This window comes from Carlito syrichta, unplaced genomic scaffold, assembly GCF_000164805.1.
Source record: "Carlito syrichta isolate Samal-C Ts95f unplaced genomic scaffold, Tarsius_syrichta-2.0.1 Scaffold312225, whole genome shotgun sequence".
Classification (NCBI taxonomy): Eukaryota; Metazoa; Chordata; class Mammalia; order Primates; family Tarsiidae; genus Carlito; species Carlito syrichta.
In genome coordinates, this window is record NW_007256321.1 from 133,159 (window position 1) to 153,912 (window position 20,754).

Genomic DNA, 20,754 nt, shown 5'->3' on the forward strand with positions numbered 1-20,754 from the left:
TTTTTGTCCATTTATGAGTATGCTGGCTGTGGGTTTCTCGTAGATGGCTTTTACTATTTTGAGGTATGTTCCCCGTATGCCTAGATGTTTGAGAATTTTTTATCAAGAAGGGGTGCTAGATTTTATCAAAAGCTTTTTCTGCATCTAATGATATAATCATGTGGTTTTTGTTTTGATATCTGTTGATGTATTTAATTACATTTATGGTTTTACGAATGTCGAACCAGCCTTGCATCCCAGGGATGAAGCCTACTTGGTCATGATGGATGATTTTTGAGATGTGTTGTTGAATCCGGTTTACTAGGTTCTTGTTGAGAATTTTAGCATCTCTGTTCATCAAAGATATTGGCCTGTAGTTCTCTTTCTTTGTTAGGTCTTTACCTGGCTTGGGTATCAATGTGATGTTAGCTTCGTAAAATGATTTGGGGAGAGTTCCATCTTTCTCAGTCGCCTGGAATACTTTCAGTAGGATTGGTATCAGCTCCTCCTTAAATGTCTTATAGAATTCTGTGGGAAAGCCATCTGGATGTTTTTATTTTTTTGAGTTGGGGTCTCACTCTGTTCCCCAGGCTGGAGTGCAATGGCATTATCATGACAATCATGGCTCATGGCAGCCTTCACCTCCTGGCCTCGGGAGATCTTTCCACCTCAGCCTCCCAAGTAGCTGGGACTACAGGCATGTGCCACCATGCACAGCTAACTTTTTGATTTTTTATATTTTTCTTTTGTAGAGATGAGGTTTCGATATGTTGTCCAGACTAGTCTTGAACTGCCTCCGCCTCCCCAAATGCTGGGTTGTAGCGGTGTGAGCCAATCCAAGCACCCCATAAAATGTTTTTATTTCCGTTGATCATATTTTTTTCTTCCACATTACTGTTAGTAATAAATCTTAAAATTAAACCGGGCTCGGTGGCGCAGCCTGTAATCCCAACACATTGGGAGGCTGAGGCAAGTGGATTGCCTGAGCTCGCTGGTTCGAGACCAGCCCCAGCACCTTGGCAAGACCTCGTCTCTACAATAAATCAAAAATTTAGCCGGGCATGGTAATGCATGCTTGTAGTTCTGGCTACTTAGAAGGCTGAGGCAGAAGGATCACTGGAGCCCAGCAGGTCGATGCTGGGGTGGCCATGAGTATGCCACTGCACTCCAGCCTGGGCAATGGAGTGAGACTCTGACTCAAAAAAAAAAAAATTTAAACACTTTAAAAAAATCATTAATTGTATATTTTAGGCTCCCCAAATAGACAGAATTTAGAGTTGTAAATTATATGCAGATGACGAGGTTTATACAATTATAGTAATTTATCAAATGAATTGAGGGAGAGAAGAGATTGAAGCTATGATGATTAACCCAGACTAGAATTCTTAATACTGGGAAATTAAATTTGTTCATACCAAAGAGTGAATGGGAACCATATGAATCTGCCTGAAATTTCTTTCAGTGATGGAAAAGAGTGACTCAACAGCACTAGTTTAAAAGGCAGTGGTGGAGAAGGATAGGGAACTTTTTCTTTTATTTTTCTCAAGTCCAGTTCAATCAAAAAACCAGTTATACATGTTTGGAGAAATCCAGAGAGAATTTTTCTCATTCTCTTTTATAGAAGTTTGGCATTTAACTTAAGGGGCATGATGTGGTAGCGGGAAGAGGCACTGATGGACAAGTTAGCAGCACCTGGCTTACAGCATTGGCTTTTTTACTGCCTAGGTCTGTGACCTTGACAGGTGACATTCTCCATGATTCATCTTCCTTGTCCCATAAAATGGGACTGACAGTGCCTTTTTGTCTCATGTAATTATTTCTACAGACGAATATCTTGCCCTATGTGAAAGTATAAAACTGCACAAATGCAAGGTGGTGTCACTGTTTCCACCAGCTCTCCTGTCACCTGACTTGCCTTCCTGTCAGCCACTCTGTTCTTTCTTTGAATCCTCCTGCTTCTGTTCATCTCCTCTTGCTCTTCTCCGTAATTTTCACAGATATTCTAAAATTCTAAGTATTTTTATTGATAAAATTTATATTCTCTTGAAACTCTACTCAGGCCTTCAGTTCTTTAAGCAGTATATATTTGGGGCATCAAATTTTTTTTAATGTTTTAATTGACGATAATTGTACATACACATGGCGTATAAAGTGAGGTTTTGATACATACAATATATAGTGAATGGTTCAGGACAATTACCATATCCATAATCTGAAACATTTTTCATTTCTTTGTGTTAGGAACATTCAGTATTCTCCTAGCTATTTAAAACTATATTATATGTTATTGTTAACTATTCATCCTTCAGTGGCATAGAATACTAGATGGGCATTAAATTTGTAAAAGTTGAGTTCAACTTTATTTCACTTGTACCAGTCAGCTTAAATAAAATGTGTATTCTGTACTGGATTGATAATTATGTACCATGATTGTCTTCCACTTATGACTTACATCTAAAATAGATTTTGCTTTTCTTTTTCTAGGAACGTTTGGAAATTGCTAGTTTGTCAAACCAAGATCATACCACTAAGAAAGACCCAGCAGGACACAGAGCAACTACGATGCTACATGACTTTGTGGGAAATGGTAAACATCGAGTAATCTCCTCAGGAAGGTCTCGGTAAGTCCCTGAGATTTCTCATCTTGCAGTGAAATTTGATGAAATTTGCAGGTAATAGTCTTTTTCTTTATTTTTTATTTTAACGATGTGGTGTACAATCCATGGTTAGGTATACAAATGTTCATTATGCAGGTACCTTGTTGATGAGGTGTGCCACCCCAGCAGATTCCCACTGCTGCCAATCATGCCTCCCCGCACCCCCACACACCCTGCAGTTTCCCGCTACTACCAATCCTTTTCTCATAGTATTATGATAAATGTTCAAGGTCCCCTTATGAGTGAGAACATGTGACACTCAGTTCTTTGTTTCTGTGATAAATAACTCAGTATTATAGACTCTAAATCTATCCAGGTTGCTGTGAAGTTTATAATTTTGTCCTTTGTGGCTGTGTAATATTCCATTGTGTATATGTACCACATTTTTTTTATCCAGTCCTCTTTCGTTGAGCAGCATGGTTGGTTCTATGTTTTTGCTATTGTGAACAATGCTGCAATAAACATATGTGTGAGGACATCTTTTTCCTTTTTTTTTTTTGAGTTGAAGTCTCACTCCGTCGCCCAGACTGGAGTGCAGTGGCCACTCCCGGCCACCGCAGCCTGGACCTGCTGGGCTCCAGCAATCCTTCCGCCTCAGCTTTCCAAGTAGCTGGAACTACAGACATGCACTACCACGTCTGGCTAATTTTTTTGATTTATTGTAGAGACGAGGTCTCGCCAAGTTGCCCAGGTGGGTCTCGAACCTGCCGGCAATCCACTCGCCTCGGCCTCTCAAAGCACGGAATTACAGGCTGAGCCACCGAGCCCAGCCAAGGGCATCTTTTTCATAGAGTGATTTGAATTCCTCTGGGCAGTATCCCCAGTAGGGGAATTGCAGGGTTGTATGGAAGGTCAATTTTTATATCTTTGGAATTGCCAAACTGTTTTCCACAGAGGTTGTATTAGTGTATATTCCCACCAACAGTGTAGAAGTGTTCCTTTTTCCCTGCATCCTCTCCAGCAGCTGTTGTTTTTTGAGTTATTGATGATGGCCATCCTGACTGGAGTTAGGTGGTATCTCTGTGTAATTTTAATTTGCATTTCTTTGATGACTAGTGAGGCTGAGCATTTTTTCATGTGTCTGTTGGCTGCTCATATGTCTTCTTTTGAAAAGTGTCTATTCATATCTTTTGCCCACTTTGTAATGGGGCTGTTTATTTTTTTCTTTTCAGCACATGTGAGTTGATCTTGTAGATCCCAGATGTTAGGCCTTTGTCAGACATACAGTTGTCAAACATCTATCTTTTCCCAGTCTGTGGACTGTTTCTCTGCTCTCTTGATGGTTTCTTTGGCTTTGCAGAAGCTTGTCAGTTTAATAAGGTCCCACTTGTCTATCTTATCTCTTATGGCATGGGCACTTGGGGCTTTGATCAGGAATTGGTTGCCAGTTCCAATTTCCATAAAGGTGTCTCCTGCATTTTCTAAAGTTCTTAGCGTTTGAGGTTTTACATTTAGGTCTTTGATCCATTTAGAGTTGATTTTTATGTATGGTGATAGGTAGGGGTCTTGTTTTAATCTTCTGCATGTGGTCAGCCAGTTTTCCCAGCATCATTGACTGAATAGGTTCTTTTCTCCCCAGTGGTTGTTGGGGGAGACTTTGTCAAAGATGAGTTGGTTAAGAAATTGAGGTTTTGCTTCTGGAATCTCTATCCTGTTCCATTGGTCTATATGCCTGTTCTTGTACCAATACCAGGCTGTTTTGATTATTGTAGTGTTATAGTAAAGTTTGAAGTCTGGTAGTGTGATACCTCTCACTTTGTTTTTTTAACTGAGGATTGTTTTGCCTATTTGAGATCATTTATGTTTCCATATAAATTCCTGTATTGTCGTTTCCAGGTCTCAGAAGAATGCTGCTGTTAATTTAATGGGTATTACACTAAATCTGTAGATTGCCTTGGGTGTGATGGACATCTTAACAATGTTGATTCGTCCAATCCATGACCATGGAATATTCTTCCATTTGTTTGTCATCTTTGATTTCTTTGAGCAGTGTTTTGTAGTTTTCATTGTAAAGGTCTTTGACTTCTCTGGTTAGGAAGATGCCAAGGCACTTCATTTTTTTTGTGACTTTTGTGAATGAGATTGTACTTTTTATTTGGGTTTCTGTTTGTTTAAGGTTGGTGTATAGAAATGTGACTGTCTTTTGCACATTGATTTTATACCCTGACACTTTGTCAAAGTCCTTCATCAGTGCAAGGAGGTTTTTGACAGATTCCCTTGGGTTTTCAAGGTATAGAATCATGTTGTCTGCAAAGAAGGACAACCTGATTTGTTTGTTTCCTATTTGGATACCCCTGATCTCCTTTTCTTGACTGATTGCTCAAGCTAAGACTTCTAAAACTATGTTGAAAAGGAGGGGTGAGTGTGGGCATCCTTGTCTTGTTCCAGTTTTTAGGGGAAATGGTTTCAATTTCTGTCTGTTTAGCAGTATGCTGGCTGTGCATTTCTCATAGATGACTTTTACTATTTTGAGGTATGTTCCATTCATGCCCAGATGTTTGAAGGTTTTTATCAAGAAGGGGTGCTGGATTTTATCAAAAACTTTTTCCACATCTAATGATATAATCAAGTGGTTTTTGTTTTTACATCTGTCGATGTATTTAATTGCATTTATGGTCTTGCAAATGTTGAACCTGCAGTACACTTACTTGGTCATGGTGGATGATTTTTGAGATGTGTTGTTTGATCTGGTTTGCTAGGATCTTGTTGAGAATTTTAGCATCTGTGTTCATCAAGGATATTGGCCTGTAGTTCTCTTTCTTTGTTGGATTGTTACCTGGTTTGGGTATCAATGTGATGTTAACTTCATAAAATGATTTGTGGAGAGTTCCATCTTTCTCAATTGCTTGGAATACTTTCAATAGGATTGGTATCAGCTCCTCCTTGTACGTTTTGTAGAATTCTGCTAGAAAACCATCTGGTCCAGGGCTTTTTTTTTTTTTTGTAGGTAGTTTTCTTATGACATAGTCAATTTCCTGGATTGTTATTGGTCTATTTAGGGTCCCGATTTCTTCTTGTTTCAACCTGGGGAGGTTGTGTGATGTCAGAAAGTCCTCTATTTCCTTTAGGTTTTCAGGTTTGTTTCCATACAAGTGAACATAGTTGTCTCTGATAATCTTTTGTATTTCTTTGGGGTCAGTTGTGAATTTATTTTTTTGCATTTCTAATTGTGTTTATTTGGGCTTTTTCTCTCTTTTTCTTGGTCAGTCTAGCTTGGGGTCCATCAATCTTGTTTATCCTGGCAAAGAACCGGTTTTTTGTTTCATTGATTTTTTTTTTTTTTTTTTTTTGTATTATCTTTTTGTCTTTTATGTCCTGAATTTGGGTTTTTATTTTGGTGATCTGGATTCTTCTGCTGAAGTTAGGGTTTTGGTAGTCTTGCTCTTCCAGCTTCCTTTGGTGATTTGTTAGGCTATTAACTTATGATCTTTCCATTTTCTTCATGTGGGTTCATAGAGATATGAATTCCCCTGTTAGTACTGTTTTCATGGCATGCCAGGGGTTTTGGTAAGATGTTTTTTTGTTTTCATTTGTTTCCAGGTATCTTTTAATCTCTGTTTTGATTTCCATGTTGACCCAGGAGTTGTTTAGCATCATGCTGTTAGAATCCATGTCTTTGTGGGTTTTGGAGGAATTTTGTTGGTATTGATATTTATTTTTATTCCACTCTGGTCTGAGAAGGTGCATGGGAGTATTTCAATCTTATGGAATTTGTTTATCCTTGATTTATGGCCAAGGATGTGGTCTATCTTAGAGAACACTGTTGTCAAATCTCCCACTCAGATCTGATGTGTCTGTGCCTGGGGGAAGGGTATCTGTCTCTCCAAGTTTGATGAGGTAACCTCTAGGTCCCAGGTTGAAGGCTGGGTGGAGCTGGGTGGGGCAATGCAGGTCTCTGACTGGTCCCAGGGCAGAGAAAATGGTTCCATCCAGCATTTCCTCACCAGTGGTGGGACTCCTCTCCAGCTCTCCTTGGCCTACTCTCTCCACAGATTGGGGCTCCAGCTGCTCAACTGTCATAGGTGATGGTGTGGGCTGGGTGCCAGGTGATAGGGATCAGCAATATTCAGCAGACGTTTCTCAGTAGAGCCCTGAGAACAGCAGACAATCCTGTGTGCTGGCAGCTCCAATCTCAGGGTGGTGGGGGGTTGCAGTCACCTCTGGAGGAGAACGCCGGGTGCATGAACCCGAGTCTCCCCTCAGACAGACTTTCACTCACCCATCAGCACACACCCACTCATGAAGAGAGTCTTTATGGACATTCACTTTTGCGGAGACTCTCACAGTCCAACTTGTCCCATCGCCATCTTGCCGGAAGTCCCTGGTAATAGTCTTAATAACTTTTTTCAAAGCTTATATATCTTATATCTTAGCAGTATAAAAATTTAATTTAACACTTTCCAAGTATCTTTTTTTTTTTTTTTTGAGTTGAGCCTCACGCTGTTGCCCAGACTGGAGTGCAGTAGCCGCTCCCAGCTACCGCAGCCTCAACCTGCTGGGCTCCAGCGATCCTTCCACCTCAGCCTTCCGAGTAGCCAGAATTACAGGCATGTGCTACCACGCCCGGCTGATTTTTTGATTTATTGTAGAGATGAGGTCTCGGCAAGTTGCCCAGGCAGGTCTCGAACCCGCGGGCTCAGGCGATCCACTCACTTCAGCCTCCCAAAGGCGCGGGATTACAGGATGAGCCACCAAGCTCAGCTCTTTTTTTTAAATTTGTTAATTTTTTTAAATTTTAGATTCCGGGGAACATTTTCATGTTCGCTTCATGGACATATTGTATAGTGGTTGGAATTGGGTCTCAGGGGTTCATTCCCCAGACAGTGAACGTTGTGTACCTTCTTGGTGTCCCCAGTGTCTATTACTTCCATTTTTGTGACCGATTAGCTCCCACAAATCAGTGAGAACATACAGTGTTTGGTTTTCTGTTTCTGAGTCAGTTTACTTAGGATGATGATCTCTGACTCCTACCAAGTTACTACAAATGAATTTATTTCATTCTTTGTTGTGACCACATAGCATTCCATGGTATATATACCACATTTTCATTATCTACTGATTGGTTGATGGACATTCAGGTTGATTTCACATCTTTGCAATTGTAAATTGTGCTGCGATATACATGTGGGCACAAGTGTCTTTTTATATAATAACCTCTCTTCCTTAGGGTAGATACCTGGTAGTGGGATTACTAGATCAAATGGAGAGCCTACTTTTAGTTCTTGAGTAATTGTCCTACTGCTTTCCATAGATGTTGTAGTAATTACACTCCCACCAACAATGTATAAGTGTTCTCTTTTCTCCACATCTGCACCAGCATCTTTTTTTTTTAATTTTTAATAATGACAATCCTGACTGTGTAAAGTAGTATTTCAGTGTGATTTTAATTTGCATTTTCCTGACAGTGAGTGATGTTGAGAATTTTTTCATATGTTTGTTGACCATTTGTATATCTTCTTTTGAGAGATGTCTGTTCATGTCATTTGCCCACTTTTTAATGGGGTTATTTGCTTTTTTCTTGCTAATTTGTTTGAATTCTTTGTAGATTCTGGATATTAGTCCTTTGTCAGATGGGTACTTTGCAAATATCTTCTCCCACTCTTTAGACTGCCTTTTTGCTCTGTTGAATATTTTTTGCTCTGCAGAAACTTTTTAGTTTAGTTGATTCCCACTTAATTATATTTATTTTAGCTGCATTTGCTTTTGGGGGTTTTATCCATAAATTCTTTGCCTAGGCCAATGTCCATAAGAGTTTTTCCTAAGTTTTCTTCTAGGATTTGTATGGTTTCAGGTCTGACATTTAAGTCTGTAATCCATCTTTAGTTAATTTTTGTATATGGGGAAAGACAGGGATCAAGCTTCATTTTTCTACATGTAGCTATCCATTTTTGTCAGCACCATTTGTTGAATAGAGCATCCTTTCCCCAGTATATGTTTTTGTCTGCTTTGTCAAAGATTAGTTGATTGTAGGTATTTGGATTTACTTCTGGATTCTCTATTCTGTTCCATTAGTCCATTTGTCTGCTCTTATACCAGTACCATGCTATTTTTGTTACTGTAGCCTTGTAATGTAATTTGAAGTCGGGAAATGTGATGCCTCTAGCCTTGTTCTTTTTGCTTAGGATTGTTTTAGTTATTCTGGCTCTTTTTTGGTTTTATATGAATTTTAGGATTGTTTTTTCTAATATGTGAAAAATGATATTCAGTAGTTTAATAAGGATTATTTGGCTTATAATGGAATTTTGGACATTGAAGAACAAAAAATCAAAATTGTATATCTTATATTTTTCTAATATGTGAAACAATCACCAACATGCATTGCAGGGTCACTGATACATGTTGTGCAGTAATAATTTGTTTGACATCTTCCACCTGGAGTTTTTCTATTTGAGCAGACAATTCAGTCTCATGTTCTTCCTCCCACATTAATAATATTTAATTTATTATCCAGTCTGTTCGAAGAAGATGTGGAAGAACACACTCATGATTCCTGAAAACCACTTCTCAACTGATCAGTCATATCTCAGTAGTGTATTCCATCTCGTTATTTGCTTTTTCATGCAATTGAATGGAAAACTTCAATGAGACATACAGTATTGAAAGAGTTGCACTGACATAAGTTTGTCTTAATATAATCACCAGCAATCTTTTTATGCCTCCTGAGAGAAGACATCTAAGTGGTTTGCTATATCTACAATGACCCCTCAGAGGGGTCATCCAAGTACAAAGGTTCGTTTTTCAGGATACAGAATCCTTGGCTGATAGTTATTCTATTTGAGGAGACTGAAGATGGGCTCCAATCCCTAGTGGCTTTTAGAGTTTCTTCTGAGAAGTCTGCTATTAGTCTGATAGATTTACCTTTGTATGTTATTTAATACTTTTGTCTTACTTCTCTAAAAATTCTTTCCTTCACATTAACTTTGCATAGCTGGATGATTATATGTCTTGGGGGTGACCTTTTTTTCAATGAATCTTCTGAGGATTCTTTGGGCGTCTTATATCTGGATGTTTAGATCTCTGACCCAGGGAAGTTTTTTCCTCCATTATTGCTTCAATTAGGTTTTCCAAACCTGTTGCTTTCTCTTCTTCCTCAGGAACACCTATGATTCTTAGGTTTGGACATTTTACATTCCACATTTCTTGGAGACCTTGTTTCAGTCTCTTATTTATTTATTTATTTTTCTTTATTGTTGTGTGATTTGGTTAATTCTAAAGCTTTGTCTTCAGTTTCTGAGATCCTTTTTTCTGCTTGTTTTAGTCTACTGTTAAAATGTCCCACTGCATTTTGTACTTCCCTAGATGCTTCTTTCATTTCCATAATTTGAGCTTGGTGTTTTTGTTTGTTTGTTTTGTTTTTTGTTTTGGTAAGTTTTCTATCTCTTAGAAGAAGTTTTCATTCATGTCCTGTTAGTTTTTTAAATTTCTTTATGTTGGTTTTCAATTTTATCCTGAAGTTCACTAATCAATTTTATAATCAACCTTTTGAATTTCATGTCTGGAATTTCAATAATTACATTTTGGTTAGGGTTTATTGCTGAAGAGTTGGTGTGGTCTTTTGGGGGTGCTGGAGAACTCTTTTTTTCATATTGTCACAATTATTTTTCTGGTTTCGTCTCATTTGGGCAGATGATTTCTTCTTATCTGAGGTTGGCAGGGGCTGATGTAGGCACTGCAGGGTCCCCTTGGTTATATATAGCCTTGGTGTGGTAAGTTTCTCGATTACTAGCTGTGCTGTATACCTACACTGGCTCACAGCATCCTGAGTGGCCGAAGTGGCTTGGAAAGTGTTGTTAGCTGACGTTTGGGATCAGGCCTTCCCCGGAGCTGAGGTATTATACCTGATTTGGTGGACTGTACTGTTGGCCTCTGGCCAGGAAGAGATGCTAGTGTAAGAAAGCCAGCTGCAATGGAGGCTATAGGGTTTCTTCTTGGTGAGTGTTGCTTCAAGGATGTGCTGAGCCAGCCTAGCACCAAGAGTAGGGCTCAGGGCATTTTCCAAGTTCTCTGTCTGTTTTGAGCCTTCAGGGAGAACGCAGGAAAAGTGTATACTCTTAGATAACCCAGTGGGGGTTAGGAGGAATTCCCAGGCCACTGGGATAACACTGTTGTACAGTATTGTCCCAGCACACTGGGATAAAACTGTCGTACAGTGCAGGCACAGAAGAGTTCACAAGGGGAGTAAGAGGTTTCTGTGGCAACACATCCCACCCAGCTCCTGCCTTGGCCTTAGGCAATCTGCTATCTGAATGTCAAGGTGCAACCGGCCTCAGGGCCTCAGGTGTTCCCAGTCAGGAACTGTGTGCAGCTGTAGAGTTTGCCCTTGGGGCCCATTCTCTCCCATGCTGGCTAGAAAGCAGTCGTCCACCCTGCAAGAGTTAAATTCCTGGGAAATGGCAGCTGGTGCTGCTCAAGGCTTTTTTTTCTGCAGCACCCCATGGCAGAGCTTGGCTGTGGGTCAGAGCAGAACTCCTAAATTCCCTTTATTCACTTTCCCCACTATGTCTGGCCAGAGACTGTGATGGACTGTGGTGTTGCAGGCAAGAGTTCGGCCAGTTCCAGCCGAGGTTGGTGGATATTTTTCTTCTTCTTTGCTCTAAGTGGCTATTATCATGCCTTTGGAGATTCATAGGAGCATGGTGCTGGATCTGTTCCTCTCTGGATGCTAGGGAAACATTCTCTGTCTTGGTTTACTATGTAGGAGAAACACTCTAACTGCCTTGTGTCAGAAGAGATCATGACCCTTCTCTACCAAGTATCTTTAATGAAACCAGCTTTATAGTTCATTCTCCTTTATAACAGCTTATGTCACAACACAACCTGATTTTTTTTTTTTTTTGAGTTGGGGTCTCACGATGTTGCCCAGGCTGGAATGAAGTGGCATGATCCTGGCTCACTGCAGCCTTGACCTCTTAGGCTCAGCTGATCCCTCCGCCTCAGCCTCCCGGGTAGCTGGGACTACAGGCATGCACCACCATGCCAGATTATTTATTTATTTATTTATTTATTTTAGAGATGAGGTCTGGTTATGTTGCCTAGACCGGTCTTGAACTCCTGGGCTCAAGTAGTCCTCTTGCCTTGGCCTCCCAAAGTGCTATTGCATGAGCCACTGCTCCCAACCCGATTTGATTTTTAATGACCTAACTATACAGTAGGGGATTTTAAAAATTGTCTTCCATCTGAATTAACATCCTCTAGTATTTTGGTCTCTATCTTAGATTCCACCACAGAAGTGGGAACACTCCAAAATGAGCACAGATAGGGACATCTGTTACCTAAGAATGGGTGCCCCTGTTGGCTGCCAGGGTTTCTCTCCCTACTGCTGCTGAGGTGGACTCCTGGGTTGCTCCTGTCACCGGAGGTCACTTGAAAGATACTACTTCTTTCTCCACATCCTTTTTCTCTAAATAATTGTGACTTCCATATCTATTTATTGCAGCTGCTATAGGCTAGAAAGGAATTTTAGTCCAAAAACTATTTATGAGTGGGTGGGTTATTAAATAGTATAAATACTTCAGCTTCCTCATATGTTTAAACTGTCTCTTATGACACTCTAACTAGCACTTAAAACCAACGCTCTGCTTCTATGAGAAGAAACACTTTAGGTACCAAACTAAAGATATATATATAAACTTTTGAGTTATAGTTTGTTTATTAGGAGGAATCGGCTCCCTAATTATCTACTTAAAAAAAAAAACAACTCAGAAACCATTTTTATATTTATGTTTATTGTCTATTAGGGTGAACTGAATTTTTTTTTTTTTTTTGAGTTGGAGTCTCACTCTGTCGCCCAGGCTGGAGGGCGGTGGCACGCTACCCAGCCACCATAGCCTCGACTTGCTGGGCTCCGGCGATCCTTTCACCTCAGTCTTCAAAGTAGCTGGAACTACAGGCTCATGCTACCACGCCTGGCTAATTTTTTATTTATTGTAGAGATGAGGTCTCGCCAAGTTGCCCAGGCGGGTCTTGAACCCACAGGCTCAGGCAATCCACTCACCTCGGCCTCCCAAAGCGCGGGATTACAGGCTGAGCCACCGAGCCCGGCCAAACTGAATTTTTTTAAACATTGTTTCTCGTAACAGTTCCTTTTTTAAGATTTAGATGATAACTTCCTACCTTAAATTATGTTTTCATCTGAACTTTCAACAGTTAGTAGAGTTTGAAGTTGTCAGAGAATTTCACTTGGAAATATCTGATAAGTTTTTATTGTAGTACAAACAGCTGAATTAAATCAATGGTATATGAATACATCTTTTGAGATGTATGGAAAACGTTTTTTTAAGTTTAAACATTCCCTTTTTATGGCTAACTATAAACAATGGGTCCAAAATTAGACTTGTTTTTGAGATAAAGATAGCAAGTTTATTCAAGCATGGACAGGAAGTTCTCTCTCCCTTTGTCATGGGTAAAAACAGCTCTTTATGGAATGCCTGTAGAATGGCATTTGTATATCTTGATTAGAACAACATTCTTCCAGGAGCATCCAAGAAGGAAGATGAAAATAAATAGTTGTCATCTATTTCATCTATTGTTTGCCAAGTTTCTTGCGCATCCAGGTTGAATATTCCTTAACCAAAATGCTTGGGACTAGTGTTTCAGATTTTGAATTCTTTAATTTTGTAATATTTTCATTATACTTACCAGTTGAACCTACCAAATTTGAAAGTTCAAAATCCAAAAACCTCTAATGAGCATTTCCTTTGAGCTTCATGTTAGCACTCAAAAAGTTTTGAATTTTGAAGCATTTCACATTTCAGATTTTCAGATTTGGGATGCTCAATCTATGCCTGCATGGAACTCTGCACTGGCACAAACTGTGTTGGCTACTCACTGGGAAAGAATGACTCTTTTTTGAAATTTATTTACATTCCTCTTTGAATAAGAAATAAAAAGTCCTTGACCCACCAATTACCTATGGTATACTCTTGATTCTTGTTCTTTCTTTGCTGTTCATTGGTTTTTATGGGTTAAGAGGTCAAAGGAAATAAGCAAAATTCTCCATTTTATTCTGTCTGTTAGTAAATACAGGCAGTAGAGATGACCTTGCCATCAGTATTGTTAGGAGGCAGAATTTGATAGAATTGATTGTGACTAAAAGCAATACAATCTAGAATCATGATTCACTCATCCATTTAACAGATACTTACTAAGCACTTATTATGTGCCAAGGACTGTTCTGAGTCCTGGGGTTTCAATGGACAAGATGAAGAAGGCCTTTGCTTTCATAGAGCTAGTATTCCACTTGGAGGTGACCACCCACAAATAATCAAGGCAATGTCAGGCAGAGGTTAGTGCTGTACAAGGGTTTAAACAGGCTCTATTGAAGAGAGACTGGGTAGCTACTTTAAATTGGGTGTTTGGAGGGAAAAAAAATAAAAGGGTTGTAGCTGGAATGACTTTAGGTTGGGGAATACTGTATCTGGGTGACAAGAAGGAACCAGCTATGCAAAGATCGTACAGAGAGCATCTCAACACAGAGAAAAGCTGATGTGAGTGATCCAAGGCCGGCCTGGGCTTGTTGTGCGCCAAACTTGTCAAATGGGATGGTGCTACTAGAGTTAGTGGGCATGGGAGAGGAGTTCAGGAAGGCAGGGGTGCGAGGGGAAGTTGGAAAGGACTTTATTGGCTGGGTCAGGGGATCAGAGGCAATGAGAAGCTTTGAAGGTTTTAAATAGCAATGTGATACTATTGCTTCTCAGCCTTTTGGCTAAGATCAAGTGTAGTATCTGTTCTTATCAGTTTAATATCTGATACATCCTCTATCCGAGGTCAATATGTTAAATGGATTTTTGGAGCAGGAAGTTGGAATAGGAGCTTACTCCAACCACCCCACTCATTGACCTGGCATTGCAGTACCTCCAGTAACGGTGCACCAAAAACAAAACAGACAAAAAAAGAAATGTGATACTATCCGCTTCACATTGAATAAAGTTCTTCCTGGCTACAAGTGGAGAAGGGATGGCTGGAAATGACAGTGGAGGTGTGGCTTTCACATCTCTTCTCTCACCACTCTTCCCGTCTCCTTCACCGCACCGATCCTTCATGCACACCAAGCTCCTTCCCATCTTGGGGCTCTGCTGATCACTGCCTGGACTGCACTGGCTGCTCCTTATTCTCTCTGTTTTCCCCTCAAAAGCAACCTCCTCAGAGACGCCTTAGAGCCTCTTGCTACCCCACTCCCTCCTGTTTTGTCACTTGTTATCCAAGTCCCTGTTTTATTGTTTGACATAGCACTACCCCAGCAGAAACAAGTTATTCATTTGTTTGCTTTTGAATGTAAAGTCTGAGAGAGCAAAGACCTAATCTGTTTTCCTCACTGCCTGGAACAGTACCCAGTGGACACAGAGTATAGGTGTTCAGTAAACATCTGATGGAGGAAGGGAGGAAAGATGACAACAGGAAAGGGAAACACTGCGTTTCTGGCGTTTGTAGGGTCTGCTGCTTCTTTAACCAGAGCAACTCTGCTTTTCTTGATCTGTGGGGTATTAAAAAAAAAACAAAACACTACTGAGGTTGTGTTTAACAAAAGGTTCCACTGCTTAAAACCAGAGAGAGAGAAAAGAAAAAACACTGAAAAGAGCTTAGAGGCTTTATAGTCAAGGGACTGGCCTACTAGCCCAGCTTTTCACTGATGAGACTTTGCCTTTGTGGAAGAACATTATTTTTTGTGTCCCTCAAGTCCCACTCCCCTGAAGGATTTTTTTTTTAAATCAAGTAATATAAAAGAAACCATTTTGGCGTATACAATTCATTATCAAGTTGCTTTTTGTGAAGTATACACACAATCTTAGGCTGGGCTGGTGTCTCATGCCTTTAATTCCAGCACTTTGGGAGGCCGAGATGAGAGGATTGCCTGAGCCCACGAGTTCGAGACCAGCCTGGGCAACTTGGCGAGACCTCATCTCTACAATAATTCAAAAACTTAGCTGGGCATGGTGGTGCATACCTGTAGTTTCGGCTTCTTGGAAGGCTGAGGTAGAAGGATTGCCTGAACCCAGCAGGTCGGCGCTGGGGTGTTCATGAGTGTACCACTGCACTCTAGGCTCTAGGCTGGGTGACAGAGTAAGACTCCTACTCAAAAAAAAAAAGAGTATTAGACTTGGGATTCCCTTAACTCCCCACAGAGCTGGGGAACCACTGAAGTATAAGGGATGTGTGTAGAGGGGAGGGGATCCTTGATACACCAAATGTGTTCCTCTGTTGTTCATTGTTTCTCTAGATGATTCCACAGAAGCATAGACTAGTTTATCTCAAATTAAACAATGTCAGGAATTCTTACTGACTTTGTTTCCACAAAGCTTCCCCAAGTTTCAAATTGAAGTATCAAGAGATAGTCTTCTGTGATATCTTGGTGAATTAGGCAGGAGGGTAAGACTATCCTAGCCCCCATATGTCTCATGTGAGATCCTCTTTCTCCAACCCATCCCATTCACTGTTGATCACGATGGAGGAACAGTTTTTTGGATGGTAGCCCAATTCTTAAGTCCCCACTTGACAAATTGCCACCTCTCTTCTTACCATTGGGCTTTTTTTAAAAAAAATCATCTTTTTTTCAGTTATCAAAATTCTAGTACCTAACATAATCTTTTAAAATTAAATGATGTTTAAGTCTCTGTCCTTTACAAGACTTAGTTGGTATTATTTGGCAATATCATCTGAAGTACCCTTTGTCCTTAGAAGGTTGGGTACTGCCACACCTACTTGGCAAAACTGAGTGATTTTTCTAATAATATCACAGCCCCCCAAACATTCCATAATCTAAGATAGACCATTGGCAATGAGGCCAGTCATTGCTTCTAAACACTGTTTGTTTGCATAGGGATGGCTATTTCTGCTGGAGTTTAGAAGCTGTTTTACTTTTGAATAGATTAGGTTCCAAAAGGTGGTTCAAGACCTAGTTCTTGATAAGTCCCAAGTAGATAGTATGAGCACCCAATACATGCACGCATATCTTTTCAATGAAAACAATAGACACTGATGACATTGGGTTTGTCTGTGTATTCCTTTTCTTTAAACTCTGTGTGATTTACTTTCTATCCTTCAGAATTGTTCCTGCTATCATTCTGTCTCATGTGGCATGTACCACATTTGTCATTTTCTTGACACTTTCACTTTTAAAATTATCTCTACTTTTCCTTCAATCCTAGTTATACCTTGTCTTATAGCACTCGTAACACTCTCACTGTGTTTGTACTTATGAGTCATAATGGGGTGGTTCACACTCTAAAAACCTTAAAACCAAGCATTTATACTCTGTCAACTAAAGAAACATTAAGGTGGCCCAGACTAAAATGACTGTTACACCATCTCTTGAAGGGCCAGAGCTGATGGAGAGGTGCTTCTGCATAATTTATGTTAGTATGTCTAGCATATCATTTTGTACCTTTGTTTTTATCCTATTCTCCATAAATCTCGTGTGCCCCTGGTTGCACATATAACTTTAGAAGTAGAAATTCAAACAGAACTACAATGTATTTATTCCCTAGTGTTTAGAATATGTAGGCATGTGTGGTATAAGAGACCCATATTATAGTAGATAATCTTGTCACCAATGTCAGGTGGATTTGGCAAAGGGGAAGATGTATAGGATTAGAAGCAGAGACTGGGTAATGAAGGTAGTATGGAATGTGTCCAGGAAAAAGTTGGAGATGACCTGAACAGGGCAGGAAAAATAGAAAGCAGAAGATAGTACTTGGGGCTCAATTAGACGCAGGAGATCTAGGAGCCTGAGGAGATTCACAAGTTTCTGAGGAGCGAAACAGAATGGATGATTGTGCCACTAACCAAAATCAAAGAACCAAGAGGAAAAAATCAGGTTGAGAGTGGGTGGAAGGGAAGTGGTGGTTTTATTGACAGTGATATGGAATGAGGAGTAGGTAGAAGGTGCAGAAGTGAAGCCAGCAAGTGTAGAAGTGTGAATGTGAGGAACAAGAGAGAATTGAGGGAGGGAGTTGAGGGGCTGGGGAGAGATTTATAGGCTGAGGAGAAGGAGCCAATAGAGAGAAGCTGATTAAACATACAGGAGAGAGGGACTGACTTATGGACCAAGAACCCAGGGACCTCTCTAGGGAATGGGACTGAGGATAGGGTAGCTGTCCTTCCTCAGAGTCACCCCAAAAGAAAGAATGGTACCAATGTCAAGTAACTTTACAAGTGGAACAATAGAAATTGTGAACCTCACTCTTCATTGCCTCATGTTCTCAGTGAAAGTCAAAGTCAAAATCATGGTGTGAGTGAGAGGGTGATTTCTTTAGAGATCTGTTCATGTACGCCATCAGAGTGTTTCTTTGTTCAATCCTTTGTTTGAATTGAAGTGTTCAATCCTGGCTCTCTCTCTCCCTTGCTTCTTCCCTGTAGCCCTCTTCCCCAGTCTATTATTGTTACATTATAAACTAGCTTCCCAACTATTGTGCCCCACTCAGAAAAAAAAAGTAGAAAAAAAACAAGAGAGGAGAGATTGAGTTTTGAGTATTTTGGAGAAGTCATCATGGGAGTATATATCAAAAACAAGTGAGAGAAAATGAGCACTCAGTGGTTACGGGCCAAACTGGAAACCAACAATTTGTGGTGGCTCCACACCTTCATGTTTTCCACTTTTTCCGGATGTGCACGTGCATGGGAATGAAGAGATATGGGATAAATGTGGGATTGATCTAAATCACTGCTGAGCAGTAGAACGTAATTTAATTGTAATAGCCACAGGTGGCTCATAGCTACCATATTGGGCAGCATAGACCTAGAGTTAGGGGTTTGTGGAGAAGGTGACAGTTGGAAGTGGGGAATTGACTCGCTTTCCCATGAGCACCTTCAATTTGATTCCAAATAGAGAGAGGTTCAACTGTGAATAGACTATATAAACAGGAGAAAATGGAGGAGCAAGGCAAAAATTTCCTATGATAATCTTGAATTAAAGAAAAAAAATCATTGTTCTAATTTATTTTTAAGGCGAGAACGTCAGTATTCTACATGTAATAGTGAAGATTCTCCTGGCTCTTGTGAAATGCTGTTCTTCTATAGGGGAAGTCCTGATCAGCTCACGGTGCACAAAGGGAAACTTATTGGTGAGTAAACTAGAAAAATTCATTTAAATTATGGTAATAACAAAAGTTAATCACAAAGGAATGAGACAGAAATGATACTGTGTCATTTAGACTATCATAGTCCAAGGAAAACTATCAAGCAGTAATCAGTCATTCTGGCTCACTTTCCTAATGACTGGAATGAGAAGTCATTCAGGCTTCCTCTAATGTAGGATGAAAATAAAAACCTTTGCTCTTGGAAATATTATTAGCATAAAGATCATTTTAAGCAGGGCTCGGTGGCTCAGCCTCATCCCGTGCTTTGGGAGGCTGAAGTGAGTGGATTGCCTGAACCCACGGGTTTGAGACCCTCCTGGGCAACTTGGTGAGACCTCATCTCTACAATAAATCAAAAAAATTAGCCGAATGTGGTAGCGTGCACCTGTAGTTCCAGTTACTTGGAAGGCTGAGGCAGAAGGATCGTCGGAGACCAGCAGGTCGAGGCTGCAGTGGCCGGGAGCGACCACTGCACTCCAGTCTGGGTGACAAAGTGAGACTCCATCTCAAAAAAAAAAAAAAGATCATTTTAAATTTGTCATCATTATAATTATTCAGACTTTTTAAAACAAAAAATAGTTAAATATTATCAGAGAGTGGAATTTTGCATCATGTTCATCTAATGCTGCTAAAATATGTGTAACAAAGTAAATTCTAGTGCGTGTGATTTTTTTTTTTTGAGTTGGAGTCTCACTCTGTCGCCCAGACTGGAGTGCAGTGGCCGCTCCCGGCCACCGCAGCCTCGACCCTCTGGGCTCCGGCGATCCTTCCGCCTCAGCCTTCTGAGTAGCCGGAATTACAGGCATGCGCTACCACGCCCAGCTGATTTTTTGATTTATTGTAGAGATGAGGTCTTGCTGCCCAGGTGGGTCTCGAACCCGCAGGCTCAGGCAATCCACTCACCTCAGCCTCCCAAAGGCGCGGGATTACAGGCTGAGCCACCGAGCCCGGCTGTGCGTGTGATCTTTATTGACCAGATTTCATTTTCTTAAGTTTATATCCATCTTCTTGACATTTTCCTGCTTGGCCTGCTACACCTGACCAGGAAAACCACCTTATTTTCTACATGTCTTTTTTTAGCAGTTTTGTCTAGTGATGGCTATTTGAAATGAAGCTGGTTCCACAATTCAGAACTTGAATTGCTCATATTCAAATTAGGTTTTTGGTGTCTACTTCTTCACTCTAAGCATACATCACTTTTTCTCAGCCATACAGATAAAATCACTAATTGATGTAGGGATCACACATACACACAGTGAATTTGACAATTAATTTTAAATCACATTAATATTTTTACCAACACTTAACAGGTAGCCAGAATATTTAAATTGAGTTTGCTTTCTTTAGCGTTTCCCCCCCTTCCTTTTTAAGGAGATACAGATAAGCAGGAGTGTCGCCATGGCGCAGGCAGCAGGTGGAGAGAGAAGAAACTAAACTTCTCAATAGTCTATGAAGTAAATTCTTAGCCTTGGAGGAATCTGGACAGTACAGTCCAGATTGGAAGCCTGGATAGTACAGGATCCTGCCCATGTGCAGTGCTGCCATATTGAGACAAAGCAGCCACTTGGCAGGTTCAAGTCCTTGATCAAGATGACTAGCTCTGGACCTGAGACTGTCCTTGACTCAGAGGCATTTCAGATTCATGAGCTTACAACACAAAACTCACTGCTTTTAATAACCTGGGGAAATCAGGAAGGCAAATTAATCTAACTGTTTATTACCTTAACTCTGTCTCTTATTCTCACTGGTACTAATTAGGCAGATTCACCTCAGTTAATACCCTTATTAGGAGGCATATTTGCAACTGGAGAATGGTTTATAAAACCACTAAGTAAATTATTTATTTTGTTTCCTCACAATGGGTCTGATTTTTTTTTTTTAATGCCCTAATTTTCTATGGAATTTTTTAAAATAAAAGATCAGCTATTACTTTACTTTCAATGAAGTCTTTTTATAAAAACCAGCTAATTAATTTTTTAGTTTAAAGTTGTTGGAACTAGAAAGAAGAGGAAACTTACTTATAGACCTGGATAAAGCACTATAGA

General features: G+C 40.2%; 1 protein-coding gene across 1 annotated transcript in view; it reads left to right on the forward strand.

Annotated features, from left to right (window-relative positions):
• Nucleotides 1-20,754, forward strand: part of EIF2AK4 (eukaryotic translation initiation factor 2 alpha kinase 4) — a 122,335-nt gene that overhangs the window by 36,887 nt on the left and 64,694 nt on the right. Inside the window, exons 7-8 of the mRNA XM_021718487.1 lie at nucleotides 2,464-2,600; nucleotides 18,579-18,694. Coding sequence (XP_021574162.1) covers nucleotides 2,464-2,600; nucleotides 18,579-18,694 — 253 coding nt within the window. The remainder of the gene's footprint in view (nucleotides 1-2,463; nucleotides 2,601-18,578; nucleotides 18,695-20,754) is intronic.